Source organism: Camelus bactrianus, chromosome 19 (genome assembly GCF_048773025.1).
Source record: "Camelus bactrianus isolate YW-2024 breed Bactrian camel chromosome 19, ASM4877302v1, whole genome shotgun sequence".
Classification (NCBI taxonomy): domain Eukaryota; kingdom Metazoa; phylum Chordata; class Mammalia; order Artiodactyla; family Camelidae; genus Camelus; species Camelus bactrianus.
In genome coordinates this window covers 31654603-31674978 of record NC_133557.1, presented here as the reverse complement: position 1 = coordinate 31674978, position 20376 = coordinate 31654603, and the positions used below count along the sequence as shown (strand labels likewise).

The window sequence follows — 20376 nt, the reverse complement described above, 5'->3', positions numbered from 1 at the left end:
GCTGCCATCCCACAGGCATCCAACAACATGGCCAGAGCCAAGGGCAGGTCCTCCCCACTCCTGGGACCTCCATGAGCCCTGCGCTCTCCAAGTGCAGCCAGTCCACTGCCTGACCCCCAGGCCACCCCCACCTGCATCCCACGTCTCACATCCCACATCTGGCCGCCCGCCTCCACCCACACAACTGGCTCGCCTTCCCTCTGCCCTGCTCCACTGTCCACTCTCCAAGCCTGGCTCTTTCTAGCCTGATCAGGCTGCTCTCCGGAGTCATGGAGACTTTCTCAGCACTGTGGCCCTCCCCCAGACCCCAGATAAGTCCAGTCCCGGCCTCCTGCCAGAGCGTGGGCATCGGATTTGTGGCCCGGGGCTTGCCCCATGTCTGTGCACATGGAGGGTGGGTTTGTATCACTGCATCTTCAGGGCCTCTCGTGTGCATCCGGACGGTTGCCCACTCCATCGTCACCCCGCTGGCTGGACCAGGCATCCGTGGTGGAGCACCCAGTTCCAGGGGCCTTGCCAGGGCACACCCGTGAACGGACCACTCTGCCCCTCTGGGGCCTGCTGTCTACAAGCAGGGGACGGATGGTGACCTCTCTCTGGTGAAATGACCCAAAAGAAGGCCCATGGTTCTCAGGAAAGGGGCTGCCTGGCTTCCCAGAGGCCCTCGCTGAACTTCATGGTTATTTAGGGCACGCCCCTGCCTGCGGACATCAGCCCTCCTCTGGGGAGCTGGGGCAGTGACCTTAAGCAGACTGATTGTCCCCCTCCAGGGCCTTGCCCCGGGGGTCTGATTACAACGAATGTGTGCCCCCCCACCTGTCCCAGGTCCTCAGCAGTTGCCTAATTGGGAACGTAATTAGCTGCTCGCACCCTTAAAATTAGGAAGCGCTAAGTGTGCCTGTGATCGTCAGCTGCGCTGACTGACCGCGTGAGCACTTCTTTGTTACGCAAGTCATGGTGGATGTGAATTTGAGCCCAAGAAAAGGCCAGGGAGGGAGGGGTCAGTGGGAGGGGAAGTCCTGGCTCCGCCTGGGGCTGAGGGCAGGGCTCATGTCTCAGTGGGGTGAGCTGGGCGCTGCTCAGCGCTCTGACCCCAGTAGCCTCAGCAAGTCCCCCAGGTGGGCTCGGGGTGTGGTTTCTGTGCGTCTTGGTGACCGGGATGTTGTGAGCCATCGCTGGGGCTTCTGTCGCTCAGACTCTGACCAGTGGTCAAGGGCAGACTGAGTCACATGGCCAGGCTGGGCACTGCGAGCTTCTGGGGACCAGCAAGCCTGGTGGACTGGACCTACCAGTCTCTGGGTTTTCGGCCGGCGTGGGGATGGGGCTTCAGTTCGGCTGGTCCTGCCTTTTCGCTGGAAAGAAGAGCCACTCTGGGGGGGCGGCGAGACACTGAGAATCAGAGGGGCACCGGCTGTTCATGCGGTTAGGAAGGCGTGTCTGCCAAGGCGGGAGGGGTTACACGGCGTGTGTTAGCTGGGTTTATAACCTCTATGAATTTTGAAATATTTAGACAGATGGCGCGGGGGCCCTTGTTTGCACACTCTCCCTGGGCCTCACAGATGTGAGGGTGGGCCTGGCTCGGGTCCTGACTGTGCTCTCGGGGCCTGAACAGTGCCTGGGGCACAGCAGGTGCCCAAGAAACGTTTGCTGAGCGAACAGATCCCGCTCCTTGCACCAACCCCCGTGTTCACCGTCTACTGCCCCTGCACACGTGGGTGTCCTCGGAAAAACAAGGCAGGTGAGGCCGACTGTTTAAAAGGGGGACTTTATTGACTCCTCCGGAGCAGCACGCCGGTTCCCCCACTCCGCTCCAGCACACAACAACTCCGCAAAGCCGCTACTCAGTTCGGAACCAAGACCGCCTGGCACTAAAAACACATTGAAAACATCAACGCTCTTCCCTTTTTTTTCCTTTTTTTTTTTTTTTTGGTACAAAATGATACAAACAACAATACAAAATAGTTGTGCTGTTGACAATTACAAAACAGTTGGAACGTTTGTGTAAGTGCGCAACGCTCAGAGGTGCAGCGTGGACACATCACACTCCAGTATCTTTCCCAGGACAGCCACAGTCATGCGGGCTGCTGCTCATGTCCGTTTTCAAAAAGAAACATGCAAAAAAAAAAAAATCAGAATGGAAAAAGGAGAGAAAGGAAAAGCGAACCGCGTTCCAGTTATACACAGAGGTGGTCCCCACCGTCCTGCCGCTTCGAGCAGGGCGTGTCTTTTGTGCACTGCGTCGCTTGCGGCTGTTCCCCGTGATGGGCTGCGTGTGGGAGACTTTGCTTGCTTTTCTGGTGTCGCTCCTTTCAGCACTGACAAACATCGAGACTCCCCTCCCTGGCTTTTCCCTGGAGAGAACGGAGTTGTCATCTCAGAGGACCGTGTGTGTCCACGGTGCTCCCGCCAGGGAAACTGAGGCATCTCTGAGGGCCTGACGACTGGCCCTGACGCTTTGGCGGAGGGAGGCCTAGCACTTTGGATGTTCTGAAAGACACAGGGAAGAGAAGGCCTGCTTGGCCAGGAGCTGGGGTGCTGAGCCCCGGCAGGCATGGGGGCCCCGGGCTGGGGGTGCCCGCTGACCGAGGCCAGGCGGTTCTTGCTGCTCTGCCCAACAGCGCACGTCTCTCCTGCTCACAAGGACAAAAGTTCCCTAGAGGAGCTGAAGAGGAACCCCCTGGAGCACTTTGCCAGTGCTGAGTCAGCCTTCACAGCCGTGTGCCCTGGTCTGGACACACTGCATCGACCAGCTACGTGAGAGAGACATTTGACACTGTCCGCTGAGCTGACGCTCACTCGTGGTCCGGATGGAGTTCTGGGATGCATCTGGGAGGGTGTGGGCACCCCGTGCTTTTCTGGCCTCCAGGGGCTGCCCGCGATGGGGGTGACAAGGGACAGCCGTCCAGCTGCCTGGAAGCAGGGATGGGGGTGGGAAGCCCCCTGTCGACTTGCCCCCAGCTGGCTGCCGCCGCCTCAGCCTGGGGCACATGGGCACAGTGCAGCGGGGGCCTGGCAGTGAGGAGAGGCCTGGGGAGAGGGGAGAGAGGCCGGAGGGAGGCGGTGAGACGGATCCCTGCGTCCCGCTCTTCTGGCTGGAGGGAGGCAGGGGCTCCTGGTGCCCGAGGGGTCGGTGGGGTTGGTGTTCAGGATACTAGGTTCGGCACATCCATCCCTGAGGTGAGCCCAGGGCCTGGGGACCCAAGGAGGCCTCAGGACTTCAGAGGGGAGAGCCCACAGCTGGCTGGGCCCCCTGCCCACATCCACACTTAGAACTTCGACTGGAGGATGGACTTTCCAAAACCAAACACAAACAGAGGATTCCAGCTCACATCACACCAAACCCGACACTGCCAGCCACCCGGAGAATGGCCACGCCCCCAGGTGCTGGGACAATCCTCATTGGCTACCTGACCCAGAGCAATTTGCATAGCATGGCTTTGGACTGGGGGCGTCCCCTCCCCTCCCCTCCCCTCGGCAGGCCACCCCCACGGTCTGGGATTCTGTGAGATGCCGTCCTCGGGAAGGGGCATCGGCACATGACACGGGTGACTGCCGCCTCTGTCCACCCGTCCCTCCCCAGCAGTCAGGGAGGCGGCGGAATGGATGGAGCCCACCTGGGGCCGCCATCAGGCCCCGTGCCTGAGCTCGTCTCTCCGGCTCAGCTCCAGGAGGATGCACTGAGTTAGTAACGGGTTTGGTTTGGGGGAGAACCCTGACGTCCAAGGGGGACACACCCACGCGTATCACACACACACGGGTACACTCTAGTTCACCTTCGAGGCCAAAGCTGTTTAGAAAAGAGAATGACCATGGCAATGGGGGTGGGCTGGAGGCTGGGGAGTGGATCAAGGACCCCCAGGTGGAGAGACCAGGGGACATGTGCACCCCAGACCCCCCACCTTCCCAGGCCCTCCTGAGGCCTCCCCTGACCCGGGGAGCAGGTGCGGGGTGGGGCTCCAGGGCGGGGCTCCTTGTCAGCGCTGGGGCTCTGACGCCAAGTCCTGCGAGGGCCGCCTACGCCGGCCTGAGAGCAGACGAGGGTTCCCCCAGGAGGGTGTCTTCTCAGGCTGGGGCCTGAGGCGCCTTCACAGCCAGAGCGGCTGTCCCTGGGAGACGGCGGGGGCAAGGGTTGCACCGGGGCCTTTCCTGCCCCAGTGACAAACACAGCAGGGGGCTCTCCAGGGGGTCCTTGGGACACAGCCCCTTTCGCTGTCTGCTCTGCGGAACTGACTCTGGGGTCTGGCTTGAGAGTCCGACTGCCCGTCGAGAGGGCAATTACGGCTCTGAGAGCGCGAGCAGCTGCTTGGTGCTGCCGCGGGTCCAGAGGGAGGAGGACTGTTTCTGGCGGGTGCGGTCTAGACACACCTGGGGGGCAGACGGCACCACCACGACAGGCTCTCCTGGGCATTCGGAGCAGATGTCTGCCGTCCCCGTCAGCAAGCTCCACGAGCGTCAGAAAGTCCGCTCCAGAGGGGCAGGGCAGCGGCAAGAGCCACCAGGGTCTCCCGCTGGTCATGCTGGTTTCCAGCCTCCTGCAGCCCAAGTGAGGCTCTGCTCTCCCCGCGGCCCGCACAGCCCTGTGGGTGGCCGGAGGTGTCCAGAGCCTTCAGGGGTTTGGCCTGGCGCGTGTTTGCTGGGCCTCTGGTGGGGCCCCTGGGGGGTCTGCCCGGGTCTGGGGGCGGCTCATGCCGGGGTTTGGTGGGGTGCTGGCTGGTTTTGGTTGTGGTTTCTTGGGATGCCATACTAGCTTGGACCAAAGCCACTGGGGACCTGGGTGGTATTTGGGGCCACATTTGGCCCTGGAGGAGGCCTAATCATTGACTGGGGGGCCCTGGGAATGGCCAAGATGGGGCGCATCAGGCACGGATGGCTCCTGGGAACCCCACCCGCCCCGGCTATTTCCAGCATCTGGGAGCCGGGGCAGCTGACAACTCAGTGTAGCCAAATCGCATGGTGGGACTTTGGTCCACGGGCTTGGCCCGCCCCAGGGGGACTTGCTGCTGTGGGAGCCGAAGGCCGGCCTCCCGCCTCCCACTGGCCTTGGGAACCCCCGAGAGGCCCAGGAGACCCCAACAGTGTACAGCAAAGCGCCAGGACTCAGAAGGGATGGTGGAGTTTGGACCCTAAACTATTTGCCAGTTTTGTCAAGTGAGTCACCCACTTTTTTTTCTTGATCATAGACTGAAACCCCCCACATCCTCCCCAGTTCCTTAACTGGCGCCTTCAGAGCCGGGCTGGGCTGGGGCTGGGGATGCTCAGGACTCGGCGGGGGCTTGGTCTGTCTCTTGCTTTCAGTCGCTCCTGAGTTTGAGGGAATCTGATACATGTACCAAAAGGCACTTTTTTTTTTTTTTAACAGTGCTTCTGTTCTAAGAAATTCAAGTTAAGACAGAGTGCCTCTCGCTCGCCTGTAGTGCTCAGTCAGCTACCGGGATGGGCGGCGGACCGCGGGGCTGGAAGTGTTCATGCCAGGCAGCTCAGTGTCGGGGGCTGGGGCGGGGGGGGACCCCTAGCACACCGCTTAGTGGCCGGCCGCGGGAGCTGGAAGGGCCAGCCGCCGCCTCCAGGCCTGCTCCTCCCGTCCGTCCGTCCGTCTGTCCGAGCGCTGCTCTCTCGCATCGGGGCGGTGAGGCCGGTTAGTCCTCCTCGCCGCCCCCGTACATGTCCGCCAGCTTCTTGAACCTGGGCCCCCAGTCGTTCAGGTAGTCGTAGTCCTGGTCCCCGGAGCTGGACGAGTTCAGGGAGCTGACGGAGCCCGCGGTGGAGCCGCTTCCTTCGTAGTCGAAGACCAGCAGGGAGTCGTAAGGGGGCGCCGTGGGGTCGTTGTCGGCCGCTCGAAGTCCCTGGGGGTCAGGGAGACGCGGGTCAGGGTGGAGGGGGTGCCGCCCCCACCTGGGGGCCCAGGAGGAGCTGGGGAGACAGGTCAGGGAGGCGCGGCTATACGGCCTGGCATACAGTAGGCGCTCAGTAAGTGCTCCCTGTGTCTCACTGGGAGACATGTCAGAGAACCGGGTAGGGACGTGGTGTTTGCACAATGGCCTGTGGAGGAGCTGCGGAGTCGTGGGGCGGAGGGCCGGGCGGGGCCTGCGGCGGGGGGTTGGTTCTTGATTCGTGACTGCTGCCTGTGGAATGAGACCCTGACGTGGACAGGCGTCCGCGGCCTGGAGTTGTTGCCACAGCTACGCCCAGGAGCAGGGCCTGGCAGTGCAGCAGGTGTTGCTGGAACCTGCCCTTGTGTCCTGGCCCCCTCTCCTCCGGTGCACCTGCTGGGACCTCCATGGCCAGGGCCTGTGTCCTCTGCCCGCAAGGGCTCACGTGTGGCCGTTGGCCGAGGGCAGCGCTCCCAGTGACCGTGAATGGGACTGCGCTGGGGTTCGCTGGCCCTGGGTCCCAGCAAATGGCCCAGGTGCCCATGACGGTGACTGTCTTAACGCTGCCCTGGCCAGGGAGGGGCCCTGGGCCATTATTCGGTCCCGAGTGGTTTGGCCTTTACCTTTTTGATTTCCTGTAAGCAACTGAAAAGTGGGCTTCTCCTTGTAGACTGGGGCGGACGTGGTTTTGGGGCTTTTAAGAATTTATTACACCGTCAGTGTCGTCTAAGCTGAACCAGCTTTCAGGAAGCTGTAGGAATTCCATCTGCGGCCTGGGGTGCGGCCTGTTCTGAGCCGTGTCTGTATCTCTGCTGAACCACTTCCTGGGTTCTATTCCATTTAAACTAATCTTTTTAAGGTCAGGTTCTGACATAGGTGGACACAAAAGTGTTGACAACCCCTCATAACATACAGCCTGTCTTAGAGAACAGCGGTGGAGCCCGGGGACCCACGCCCCAAGGGCGTGGCCGCCTCTGGGATCGATGGGGAAGCCCGGGGTGCTGACCGCCCGGGACGCGGCTCACAGGGGACAGTCTTGGGTGCGGCCACACGCCCTGTCCCTGTTGTCCCTCTGCTTTAGCGCAAAGGAAGGAGGGCGCCCGGGCAGGGGCAGGCCCTTGACGCCCTCGGACGTGTCGGTTGGGCATCTCAGGCTCGGCTACCAGAGGTGGTCCAGCTTTTCTTGCAAAGGGGGAGATCAAAGGTGGGGACGTTGCTTGCTGGGACTCTGAGCTACGTGGCCTCCAAACGTAAGGACAGGTGCTGCGGGCACGTGGTCAGGTGGCAGCTCCAGAGGACGCCCACCCCCCAGCAGTTCCCAGTGCCCTGTGTTGGGGGGCAGCCTGGACCTGAAGCCAGCAACTTGCAAGCCTGCCCGGGCACTGGGGTGGAGTGCACACCAGGGAGGACTCTCTGATCTGCAGCAGCCGCGGCCTCGGCTGGCCCTCACCCTCGGGGTGGCCCTCCCTCCCTTCCTGATTCTACGTGGCTGGGGCCTCACGTTTCCGATTTCTTACTCCGCGCCTGCCGTGGGCCCTGCCTGGGACGCGGCGCCTGGGGCTGGGGCAGCGGTCCCTTCCCAGGGGGTATGCCGAGGGGAGTGCTTGGACCCCGGCTGCCGGCTTGACAGGCCAGCTTTGCAAGGACCCAGCTCTGCATCCGCCTCCGTGCCTCCGCCAAGTGGGCTTCCTGGAGCACGTGACTGCGCTCTCACTGTTATCAAAGGGGCCTGTATGGCCTCCCGCTGCCGGGGCACCCACCTCGTTGATGAAATCACCGATGTCCCCCGGGTGGGGCACCACAGGCCTGACCGGGTACTGGGGCTCGGCGCCCACGGGCCGCTCGTCCACCCGCCGCACCCCGGGGGCCTTGCTCAGCGCGTGCTCCATGGCCTCTGGCTGCTGCAGCTGGCTGAGGTCGTAGTCCTGCGGAGGGGCCGCGCAGAGTCAGGCAGGTGGTTGGGACGAGGACGGCAGGCAGAGACACCAGAAAAGCCTCAGGGCGCATCCTCGTCCTGCTCTGTGACTGGGCTCTGAGCACGTGCCCTGTCCTATTCCGTCTCCTGGTCCCGGAGTGTGCCCCCGTCCTCTTCTGTCCCCTTACTGCCCTTCCTGAATCACTCCCCTGGCCTCCTTTCATCCTCAGGGCACCTGTGAGGTCTGTGCCCCGGGCTGTCTGACCCCAGGCGGCCCCAGGGCCCACTCCGCCTGTTCCTCGTTTGTTCCTGGGAACAGCTGGACCTGGGCTGCTGCTACCCCACTTCACCGTTGGAGGAGGTGGTGACTGAGCTCTAATGGGAGGAGGACTTGCTCCGAGTGCACAGTGACCAGTGGCGGATGCAGAACCACCCAGGCAGCTCCTCCAAGTCCACCCTCCTGGTCGCCCGACAGCCCCCGGCAGGTGGGAGCGTCCCCCGGCCCACACGGCCGGGTGGATGGCTGTGGGGAAGGAGGCGTTCTCACTGGTCCCCTGTGGGCGCGCGCCCGGGCCTGGAGATGCGCACGTGGGCAGGGAGAGCAGGGCGGGGGGAGTGTCCCCTCTGTCCCTGCCGGCGGCCCCTCACCTGGTCCTCCTCGCCGCCCCCCTCCTCGTCGTACTTGAGGATGTTGTCCCGCACGTCGTCCTCGGGGTCGATGAGCAGCTGCTTCGTGTGGCGCTCCTTCTCCCGCCGCTTCATCCACATGACGAACAGCAGGACCATGGCTGAGGGGCGGGGAGGGCGGGTGAGCGGGTGTGCATGCCTGTGTGCATCCCTGTGCCCTGTGCGCATCCGCGTGCCTGCGCGTCCCGATGCCCGTCTGTGCGTGTGCGCCTGCATGCGTGTGGGTCACTCATGTGAGTGCACGAGGCCGCGCTCGTGTGGCCGCGGGGGCCGGTGTCTGTCATCGCGTGGACCAGCCCGGTCGCGGTCTGAACGGTTCTGGGTGGGCCGGGGGTGGGGGGACGCCGGGAGATGCAGGTGCAGGGCCGGCCGCACTCACTCAGCAGGATAACGATGCAGATGAGGATGGCCACGATGGCCCCGGTGCCCAGGCCGGCCGCCGCCACGGCGCCCACGGTGGTGCAGTCGCCGTTGTCGTCACACGGGCACACCTTGACTTTGATGATGGACGAGTTGGACAGGGGCGGGTTCCCGGAGTCTGTGACGATGACGGGTACGTCATACACCCCCGCCTCCAGGTACAGGATGCGCAGGCTGAGCTGGGCGTAGTCACCTGGTGGGGCACAGGGCGTGCTTCGCTCAGGGGGCCGCCAGCCCACCTTTCCGAGCCAGGCTTCCGAAGGACAAGACTGAGTCTGACTGTGAACGTCCAGCACGTCTGTCTGGCCGAGGCACGCATGGACACACACCCTTGTGCACAGGCGTGCACGCACACACACACACACACAGCATCATACCGTGAGGTTAAAAGATGGGCAACTCAAGAATGGAGCAGTTGCAACATGCAGGATGAAGAAATTATTTGCTTAATGTATGAAGAATTCTACCAACCAAAAAAAAAAAAAAAACTCTCAAAGAAATGTAGGCAAGGACACTAAACAGGTAACTCACAGAAGCAAAAAACAGATTACGGAAAGAACGTCCACTGGCAGTGAAAAGATGCCAGTGGAAACTGATTTTGGCTCAGTTGGTAAAGTGCCTTCGGAAACAGTAATAGTCAGTGTTGGGGGCTGGGGACAGGCATATGCTCCCAGGACTCAGATCCTGGACGCCCTTTATTCACACAGCATGTCCACTTCTAGGAAAGGACCCTTAGGAAATAGATTGGTGGGGTCCCCTCAAGCGGAAACTGGCACAGGAAGAAGTCTCGGCCTCAGGGCCGTCCAGGGCTGTGCCCCTTAAAACACTGACACTGGGGACTGTCCTCAGGCCCCTCAGTGTCCGAGCCCTGGAGCCCGCAGGGTGCCCCGCCCCACGGGAAAGGGCCACGTGGCCCTCTTGTGAGACTGGCTTTCGTCTCCGCTGTGCACTCTGCCGGGGTGACCGGCCCCCTTGGGGGGCTGCACCCAGACTGTCCAATCTCCCCGGTGCCTGGGCTGCGGGGGGCTTGGGGCCGAGGGGGCTCACCGTTTAAGCGGGTGATGGTCCAGTTCTTCCGCACACTGGCCGGGACGAAGGGCAGCTCGAAGACGTAGGGGCCGACGTTGGGGTCGACGTCGGCATCGGCCGCGGTGATGTTGATGGCGTTCAGGCCGGGCTTCTCGCAGATCTGCGCCTCCTTGGGCAGCAGCTCAGGGGCGTTGTCATTGGTGTCGATGAGATAAATCTGGAGGGTCCCGGTGCCACTGGCCGGGGGGACCCCTGAGGGAGGGACACGGCATGATCACTCATGATACGCCACCAGCAAACACGCAAGGCCAAGCGTCAGACCAGCCCACACCCCACCCAGGACCCCACCCAGGACCCTACCCAGGGCAGACCACAGCCCCACCCAGGACCCCACCCAGGACAGACCACAGCTCCAAACACACACTGACACTCTCTCTTCGAATGCGTGCAGCCACTCAGCTGCACACAACATATGAACAGACGTCACCAGAGCACATGACTGCAGACGTGTGGCCACATCCAGACCCACAGCCGCACACATGTCCACACACATGCACACATGTGCACACAGCACACACGCAGAGCACAAGTGATGGGCAAGAGTTGTGCCATTAAGCTCAGAGCCACACTCAGGACCCCGTCCCCTCTGGGAGCCTGGGCGGGGGGGCTTCCGGGAGGGTGGGCCATCGCGCTGGCGCCTGCTTCTCCATCCTTCTAGGGAAAAGCCTTGGCCTGGCTCACGTTTTCCTGGCCCCGCCCAGCAGGGACCCTCACGGCCGGAAGCCCTGTGCTCGGATACTTAGAACCAAAACGGCCACTTCTGGAGCTATTTTGGAGGCAGGGGGAGGCTCTCAAGATGAGTTTTGGGTTGGGGGCCCCCCACCGCAGCAGGCTGGTCTCAAAGCGGCCCTCCACGGTGCCGGCCTTGGTGTAGACCCAGGTGACCTGCTGAGCCCTGACAGCTCTCGGGGCCACCACTGTCCCCGAGCCTCCCCTGCACCCAACCCCTGCCTCCGCCAGGCTGACCATGGGGATGGATGGGGGCCGGGAGGCTGGAGATGCCCTTGCTATCCTCTACGTTCTGACCATGGCTCTGCCTTCTGATGGCAACTCTGACCCCGACGTCCATGACCGCGTTTTTGGCGGCGGCAGGGGAAGCGTGTAAAGCATGCAGCCCTCAGCACGTCTCTGTATCTCCCAGAAAACGCAGCAAAACACGTCTCAGGCGGTGCAGCTCGGTGCCTCCTTTGCAAACTGCTTTGCTAAGTGGATGATGACGCAGCCCACGGTCAGGAGGAGCACAGGCAAATTCTGTTAACCGGAGGGGCCTGCGCTGCGTTCCCCGCCTCTTCCGCGCTTCCCACCGCTCCGTCACAGACTCGTTTAAAATCTCGACCTAAGCTAGTCTCACTGCTCTGGCCACTGGGAGGACAGAATGCCCGGGAGAGCAGCCTTCCCCGTCAGAGCCTGGCACTCCTGGTGGCCCGCTATGGGGCTGGGCCTTTGTGGACCCCATGGGGCAGGGGGGCGGGAAGGAGGCTGCCCTGAAGGTCTCCGGGGCCTGCTTTCATTGCTGTTGACGGAACCTTGGTGCAGCTCTAGGCCTTGAGACCTCAGTTGTGCAGCTGTTCCCAGAACCCGCCTGGCATGGGCTTGCCCCGGGGCCTTTGCACGTGCACTTTCCTAATCCTGGGACTCCCCGCCCCGTCCCATCTTTCCCTGGTTTGTTCCCTTGGCCCTGCAGGTCTTGGCCCCACAGTCACTCATAGCCAGGAGCACAGCTGTGGCCCTGGTCACTCTCCCATCCCCCATTCTGTTTTCTTCCATTTCTCGTTTCCTGAAATGATCTGGCGAACTTGTTTCTCATCCGTCTCCCTGGGGCAGAGACTGCTAAGTCCCTCAATCTCCATTTCTTCTTTGTTCTTTAATAAAAGACCCAGAGCCGCCAATCCGATCTGGCGTTATCACTGCCCAGCGAGAAGACTGCATTTCTCAGCATCCCTTGTAGCCAGGTGTCTTCATGACTGAGTTCTGGCCTTCATGAGTTGTGAGTGGAAGTCCTTAGAAGGGCTGGGGTATGCCCTTGACCTCCCTGCTCTGTTTGCCAGAATGTGGTCCTGATGGCTGGAGCACTGGCAGCCATTCTGGGCCATACTACAGCTTGCTGAGGACACGGGGGTGGCCAGAGTGAGCCTGGTTTCTTGTGCCTGACCCAGGGCTGCTGGCCTTCAGCCTTCTTTTATTTGGGAGAAAATAAACCTCCGTCTCGTTGTGATTATGATTATTATTATGTAGCCAAACCTGGTTCTAGCTGACACACTGGCCTCTGGAATGTCAACCATGCTTTTGTTTGTTTTGCTCACTGATAAATTGTGCCTGGCACGTGGCAGGAGCCCAGGAGGTCACAGCAGGAATGACGGTGCTGACTTGAGCCAGGCCCTGTTCCTCCAGCGGCACCCCCGAGCAGAGGTAGTGGTTGTCCCCATTTTGCAGAGGAGGAAACCGAGGCTTGGGGAGTTAAGTCTCTTCCCACACTGAGGGGAGGTGCTGGGACTCACCTCTGGTTTGAGTCTTCACTCCCACCCATGCCCTCCCTTCCTTTTTCAGAGTGGGCTGGACCCCCTGACAGCTAGGGCCCCCATGGGCTCCCGAGTGCCCTGGGTCCAGGGAGGGGGCACCAAGAGTCCCTGTACCAGCTCCTGGAGATGCTACCCATGTCCCTCAGAAGGCCCAGTGCTCTTGGACGTTCTTTCTGCTCCCTGCTGGTCTCCTGGCCACTGCCTCTGCCCAGCCCCCATTCACCCGTGCCCAGCACCTCTCCCCACCCCAGGCCCCTCTGTCTGGCTCAGGGGCCTCGCCATTGCCCTCTCTGAGCTCCCAAGGCACATGCCGCCATTGTGGCTTTCTCATGGGTGCCCACCCTGCCTCTGGGGCCCCTCTTGGGGACCCCTGCCCCCTTCTCTGACTGAAGGCCTCAGGGGTCCAAGTCATGGGTGGTTACAGCCAGGGGAGGGGCAGCTGAATGGTGGGGTCCCCCCACCCCGACTGTTGGCACAGCAGGCAGCTCTTCTCCGGTGCGGACGCGGCTCTAACGCCTGAGTTTACAGGTGGGACAGGAGGCGTTTCAGGTCATGCAGGTCAGCCACAGGGGCAGCGACAGACCTTGGCCCCACGCCGCCAGCCCGGCTCCCGCGGTGCCCACCTGTGAGTACTCGTGCCTGTGGACCAGTGAGCCCAGGGCTCTGAGTGGCCGGGCAGGGGCCACCCAGGGCCCCAACGCCGCTCCCCAGGCCGGGACCCTCAGGGCGCCCCCCGCCCCCCGGGCGCACCGTTGTCTGCTGCCAGGAACGTGGCCTCGTAGACGTTGTTCCTGATGTAGAGAGACTCGCGGTCGAGGACGGCCGCCGTGCTGATCTGGCCGTTGGTGGCATTGATGTGTAGCCAGTTTGCTGGGTCCGACAGCTTTGAGTATCTGGGGGAGGAGGTAGGGTGAGGCGAGGGGCCGGGGAGAGCCTCTCTTTGGAGCGCCGGCCCGGGCTGAGCTCCCTGAGGACCAGGTCTCACGCGGGACAGTGGCAACAGTGGCTGGTGGTCCCCGAGGTGGAGCTAGTTAAGCCCATGGGGACCCTGGGGGGGCAGATCCTCCGTCGTCCCACTCCACAGGTGTGGAGACCGAGGACAGAGAGGGTGGGTGGCTTGCAAAAGTCAGACAGCTCACGAGGGTGGAGTCAGGACCCAGCCCGAGTCTAGACACGGCTGATGCTCGTCTGGAGCGGAATCGTGGCGGCGCTCACGGTCTGTGGGGCGCTCGTGGCGCCGGGCCGACTGCTGTCAGGGCAGCCCGGCGGCTGTGGTCCCAGCTGTCCCCGGACTGGGCTTCCCTGCTTGGGGCACCCCAGGCCGGGAGCTTTCTGGGTTGCAGGTGTCATTAGGTGTTTCGGGACTCTATGGAAAACGGGAGCCCTGACCCCGGGGCGCGAGGGCAGGGCGTGGGGAGGCCCACCTCACGGCCTGCTGCATGAACCGGTCCGGGTCCACCGCGGAGAACGTGGTCAGCACGGTGCCGGTGGGCACACCCTCCTCCAGGCGGACCAGCTTGTGGTTGGAGGGGAAGTAGGGGGCCTCGTTGATGTCCACGACGGAGATGGTCACCCCCGCCGTGGACTGGAAGGACATCTGGATGCCGCTGGCCAGGGGCGCCTGGTTGGACACCATCACGGTCAGCATGAATGCTCTGTTCAGCTCGTAGTCGACAGCCTGGAGGGAGAGACGCCCGGGAGGGTGAGCTGGCCGAGGCGCCGCGGGGCCGGCCCAGCGGGCGCTGCCTGCTCTTCCCGCCTGCCCTGTGCCCGGGGACGCCATCCGCAGCTTCCATCTCTGCCTCCCGCTGCGTTTGGCCAGTGGGAGTTTGGGGTAAACTCCTGTCCCACATCATGGCGTGGCAGCGACTGGGCTCCTTGGGGCAGTCCCCCGACCCCATGGCGCCGCCCCCCATCAAGCGTCAGGAGGGCCGAGCCCGACCCGGACCCTCCCCCTCCCCCCAGCAGGTCAAGGCCCCGGCTGTTTGCCAGGGCCGCCTTCAGAGCTGGAGCAGGTGTGGGGGGGGTGGTCCACAAAGACGTGTCCACCTGGAACTTGTGCATGTGACCTTTTGACACACAGGGTCTTTGTAGATGTCAGCGAGTTAAAGATCTTGAGATGAAGTTATCCTGGATTGAGGGTGGACCCCAAGTCCAAGGACAGGGGCCATGGGAGAGCAAGGGGAGGGAGATTCGAGACCCAGGGACAGGGCCACGTGCAGATAGAGGCGGAGGCTGGAGAGGGGTGGCTCGGAGCCAAGGACACCGAAGACTGGTGGCCACCACCAGGAGCGGCCTCCCGGAGCCTCCAGAGGGAGCGCAGCCCCGCCAGCACCTGGATCTGGGGCGTTTGGCCTCCAGAGCCGTGAGAGAGTGTCCCGCAGCTGTTCCAACCCACCCGGCCTGTGGTCACGTGCTAGAGCAGCCTGGGACAGCGACCCATCAGGTGACGGGCCCTGCGCGGACATCCCTCCAGCCAGCATGCGTTCTGGGGGTGTCAGGACCCCGGCTGGTAAGTGCAGGTGTGGCTCTACAGCTCTATGGTCTGGGGGGTTTCTTCTCACTTTGAGGGGGGACAGGAGTTGCGCGGAGGTGCTGGGGGCCCTAAGACATGTAATTATTAGAGGCAAAGCTCGCAACAGCCTCACTGGAAAACACAAGCAACACAACACGTTGCCACTGCGTTCTAATAATTCTGCTTAGACACATGCAGAGTGTCAGGTTCGCAGTATCACCTGTTGTCACTCAGAGGGTGGACACTGGTGTCAACACAGACATACCCATGGCCCCGGCCGGCCGGCCGGCCGAGCTGCGTGCACACAGCGGAGACATTTGCGGCAGGAAGGCACGTGCGGAACTGGGGAGCCTGCAGGGTTGGTGGGTGAGCAGGAAGAGCAACGGTGTGTGTGCCGTGTCAGGAGAGAGATACGAGCTTGCAGGTGTATCTGCTCATATCTGCAGAAAGCAAGGCTCAAAGGAGAAACCAAGAAGCTCATAGAAACGGTCTCCCCTGAGCACAGGGAAGGCACGGGGCGGAGGGAGCCGCTGGGGGCGTGAGTTTGCTGCGTATGTTCCTGCCATTAGCTTTGGTTTTTGGAGCCGTATAAAATCTTACGTTCTCACACTTCAGGTGTTATGAGTGAAATTGTGTATACAAAGCAATCTCTGAAAAGTACAAACTGAGTTAAAAACTATCTGTGTGTCAGTGGTAACGCAGCTCCCAAGGAAATAACGGTTGCCAGTGACTGGACGGGACTTGGACAGGAGCCCTTCGGGGAGCTCGTTCTAAAGGACACGTACAAACGGCCAGTAAGGGCATGAACCGCTGCGACGGTCGTTGCGAAGAAGCCCTGAGCCCACTGCTCTTCTTGCTGTTGGCAGTGATTTTGGATTTGCTATTTTTCCAGCTTTTACGGTACAGCTGGCCCTCTGTATCCATGGGTTCCACATCCAGGGATTCAACCAACCATGGAATGAAAATATTTGAAAAAATTCCAGGAATTTCCCAAAAGCAAAACCTGAATTTGCTGCCCACAGGCAACCATTCACGCAGCCCCAGCACCGTGTTTCGTGTCGTAAGTTAAAGTACACGGGAGAACGCGTGCGGGTTAGGTGCAAATGCTGTGCCATTTTATATAAGGGACTTGAGTGTCTGGATGTTGGTATCTGCCAGGTGGTGTCCTGGAGTAACTTCCCCACAGATAGCGAGGGGTGACTGTGCATCGCAGGATAAAGCAAGTGGCCGTTAACGTCAGGAGCCAAGGTTCTCGGTGTAAGAGAAAGGAGACCAGGGGTAAAGTCAGCAAAGTCAGGTAAACCCTCTGGCTTTCAGTTTGGATGAAGTGATCGTGTGAATCGGTGAAATAGATCTGAGATGGTCAGGAAGCACCTGCTCTGAAGCACTGCTGCTCCTCGCTCTGCCCCAGACAAAGCCCAGCTGTGCGGCGGCAGCGGCGGCGGCGAGCGCCTCTCCGGATGCTGGTTTATAAATGCTACTTCTTGCTGGAGGAACGGCGGATCCAGACATGAGGCAAGGCAAACCCGGGGTGCCCACTGGGTCACAAAGCAAGGACGTGGCAGGAGCACCCAGGAACCGGCGGGGGAGGTGCCCCTAGCCAGAGGGCAGAAGCAGTGATGCCTGCGGCTGCCCAAAAACACCGTGTAAAAGTCTGTGCAGTCTTAGCCGTAGTGAGGAAATGAAGAACTCTCACCGCTTCACTTGTCACTTCGGGATTTACCCAGGTCCTCATCTCTGGAATCTGTGAATAGTCACTCTCCCTGGCAACAGGGACTTTGCAGGCCTGATGAAGGTAAGGACCTCGAGATGGGAGGTGATGCTGGACTGCCTGGGGGCCCTAAATGCCATCACAGGGTTGTTGTAAGAGGGCCACGTGGGGACGGAGGCCAAGGTGGTTCTGGCTTTGAAGATGGAGGAGGGGCCGCAGGTCCAGGAGCGCAGCGCTCCAAACTGGAAGATGCGAGCACAAGCAACCCCCCAGGGTCTGGAGGGAGCCGGTCTCGCCTAACCTCTGACCCCAGGGGAGAGCGGGAAGAAACGTGCGCTGTGCAGCCACCGTTACAGCGGCCCCCGGAGACTCGGCGGGGACACCCAGCGGCCGGCGAACCAGCTCTGCTCTGACAGCCGGGAGCCAGGTGAGGGGTGAAGCTTCATTCTCGCCTTTTCTGTTGGCCTCTGTGTTACTTTCGTGTTCCCACGGAGAGGCTTAAAACAACACGAATTTGTCAAAAATCTGTGCCACTGGGCCAAGGTCAAGGTGTGGCCAGGGCTGGGGCCTCCGGGAGGCTCTGGGGAGGGTTTCCTGGCCTTTCCCGGCTCCCGGTGGGGGCCTGCACTCTCGGCCCCTCCCTCCACCCGCAAAGCAGGTTAGCCTTTCCCAGTCTCCCTGCCCGACCTCCGCTGCGTCCTCGCGCCTCCTCCGGCTCTGGCCCTCCTGCTTCCTCTTTACAAGGGCCCCGTGATTACATGGACTGTCTGGTGTCCTCTCCCGTCTCAAGACCCTGGATCACATCTGCAGAGCCCCTCCTGCCACATCTGTACAGATCTGGGGGGTTGGGACCTGGCGGACATCTCTGGGGGAGGGGCGCTGCCTGCCGACCACAGACCTGCCCTTGAGCGCGCTCGGAGGCTCTGTTGACGAGGGAAAGCATTCCAGCTGAGGAATGTACAGGAACGATGGAGTTGTGAGAGCGCCTTTCTGTGTGCCCTAAGGAAGGAATTAATTTGGAAATGGCCAACAAGGGAGGCTGATGGAGAGCTGTGTTTTTGCAGACTGCCTGCTGGTCATAAGGGGGAAAGGTCAACTCCACGGTGAAGGAGCAGGCCGTCACACCTGAGCCCCGGGTCAGGCTCAGATGACCATGTGCGGGACATCCAGGCACTGCGAGCTCCCTGAGGCGACTCGGCTGCCCCCAGGGACGGGCCTGCAGCCCGGGTTCCGGGGCACGCGGGGCGCGGGGTACCAGACACGCCGCGAGGAAGCGACTGGACGGATTCTGCACAACGGACCTGGCGTCTGTGCCGGGGCAGAGGCGGGTGGAATGTGGAGAGCGATTCAGGAGGCCTTATGACCCGACGCAGCCTGGGAACCCTGTCTGGATCCAGATCTGAAAACCGTACTGCAGAGACGGTTTTAGGAGAATTAAGGGCACTGAATGTAGACCGGCACTGGCGGACACCAGAGGAACGCGGCTGGTTTCGCCCCGCGCGGCAGCGGTGAGGTGAGGTAAGCAAAGCGTGTTTCTGAGGGGGGCGCCTCCTGATAGAGCTACGGGTGGAGGCTGGTGGGGTCTGGGTGTTAAAACCATACGCGGCAAAACGTGTAGCCGACGCCCGAGACCCTGAAGTGCGGGCGAGGCTGCGCCTGCCGCCCCTGCTGCCAGGTGTGCTCGGGGCTGTTCGTGACAACTAGCAGAGCGCTCCTGCCGAGAGAGGGCCTTGTCTGCCGTGCGGCTGGTTCTCCCGGGAGGCCCGCGGCTGCTGGCGGCGCGCCCGGCCCGCCTCTGCGTGCCCCCCCGCGGCTCTGCGCTGGTGTTTGTGGGCCTTTAAGACCACACGCCTGGTGCATCAGGCCCCTGCCTTCTCAGCTCCTGCTGCTCAGTAAGGTGTGGAGCGTGAGAAAGAGCTTAAAAAGCGAGTAATAGTCCTGGGTGGGTGCGGAGAGGGGCCTGAGACGGTGGTGCCTGCCCGACCGGGGGGCCTGGAGCCAGGGGTCAGGTTTCTGGGGCTGACGCCCACATTGTCCTCTCCCCACAGCCCCAGGTGACCTTGGGGGAACCCTCCTCTGCCAAAGGAAGGGGTATTCCCTGCTGGCCTCACGGAGCCCCCATTGAGAGGGCCACGGCCCTCTCACGGCTGAGGTCCCACCCACTCCGTCTCTTCCAGCACCTTGGGGTGGGGGCTGCACTGTGTATCTCTGCCTCCCAGGACCTTGCTCTCAGCACGGTGTCAGTGTGGGTCAGCCATTCCCCATGGGTGCCTGGGCCATGGAGGGGGCAGCCCAACACCCCTGTGGCCCCCACCATTGCCCAGCATGGTGCTTAAGGGGGCATGATTAATGGGGGGGGGGCTCATGCCTGCAGGTGTCACCCTGGCAGGACCCTCAATGGCCAAGCTGGCTGCCTGTCCAACGAGGCACCTGATCAGGATAAACTGGTATCCCCTCATCTGAAGGACCTGCTGGGGCCTCAGGCCCAAGACTGTGAGCCTACCCCTGGGTGCGGGCTTGGTCGCCGTCCCAAGATGCCTCCAAGCACAGAGCACCCACCTGCACCCACACTGTGTCCAGGACCCCTGCCTGCCCTCAAGAACAAAGAAGCTGGGCCCCCAGCCACTCCCCCAGGGCCCTCTGAGGGCTGGCCAGGGGTGGGGGTCACTCCGTTTAAATATACTGTTTCATAAAATCATGGTGGATTTGTCCATGAACAAGTCACCAAAGGAAGCGAGCTCTCACCCATGTTTATTGGCGCGTGTCCCTGGCGGACGTGGAATAATGCCACATGTCACACGTTAAAAATTGTGTCACTGGTCTGAGCGAGGACACCTTCCGGAAAGACTATTCTGACCAATAAAAGTCCATAGGAGGGTAAAACAAAGCATATTTGTAATGGAGAAATCAATAGGCAATTTGCTCCAACAGTTCCCATTAGGGAGGCTGGGTGGACTCACCGGGTCTCCACGCAGCTGCCTCCGGACGTGGCGCCACCTATTGCTCAAAACCCGGGGCTGGGTCTGCGCCCTGAGGAGGAGCAGCCTAGTGTGGGCGCAGGTTTGGGGGGCAGGGCTGGGGGCACCCTGGCTGGAGGGCAGTGGCGGGGGGGGGGGGGCGGGGAAGCCAGTGCACATGGAGGGCCAGGCTGCATTCTGCTCCCGTGGTCGGGATGCTCACGATGGAGTGTGTCGACCCGGAGCCATGCCCTGGGAGCTGCCGGGGCTGGAGGGCCAGAGGGAACCGTGACCCTGAGCTGGGCCGCCCCCAGTGTTGCTGCTCCCCCAGCCCTCCTCCGGGCCCCTGGGTCACAGCTCACTCACTGCCCCAGACAAGCCTTGCTGCTGCCTGTGGGCAAGTGGAAGAGGTAGTCTTGGCTTCTGAGCTTCAAAAGCTGCGGCCCAGGTATCAGGCTGGGAGGGAGCTGTGTCTGTCTGAGTCTGACGTGCTCCTCCTTGGAGGAGATGGCGCACTTACAGCTGGAGGAGGGCGCGGGAGGGAGGTTTGGGACAGTGACAGACTCCCCCTGGGGGCTGGGCTCTGAGAGCAGAGGAGCTGTTCACTCATGGAGCCTTGAGCCGGGAGAGCAACTAGTCTGTGGCGACGATGACGATGGTGGGGACGAACGCGGTGGCGGTAGCAGCTCATCC

The 20376-nt window shown here is 61.9% G+C and overlaps 1 protein-coding gene across 5 annotated transcripts in view; it reads right to left on the bottom strand.

Moving 5' to 3' along the window:
* Positions 1-1749: 1749 nt before the first annotated feature.
* Positions 1750-20376, bottom strand: part of CDH4 (cadherin 4) — a 465223-nt gene continuing 446596 nt past the window's right edge. For all 5 annotated transcript variants that reach the window (XM_074347526.1, XM_074347527.1, XM_074347529.1 and 2 more), the window contains 7 exons: positions 13925-14178; positions 13251-13393; positions 9940-10173; positions 8852-9085; positions 8434-8573; positions 7631-7795; positions 1750-5843 (listed from right to left, as the gene is read on the bottom strand). In XM_074347526.1, the coding sequence (XP_074203627.1) occupies positions 5637-5843; positions 7631-7795; positions 8434-8573; positions 8852-9085; positions 9940-10173; positions 13251-13393; positions 13925-14178 (1377 nt within the window). In that variant the 3' untranslated portion in view covers positions 1750-5636. The remainder of the gene's footprint in view (positions 5844-7630; positions 7796-8433; positions 8574-8851; positions 9086-9939; positions 10174-13250; positions 13394-13924; positions 14179-20376) is intronic.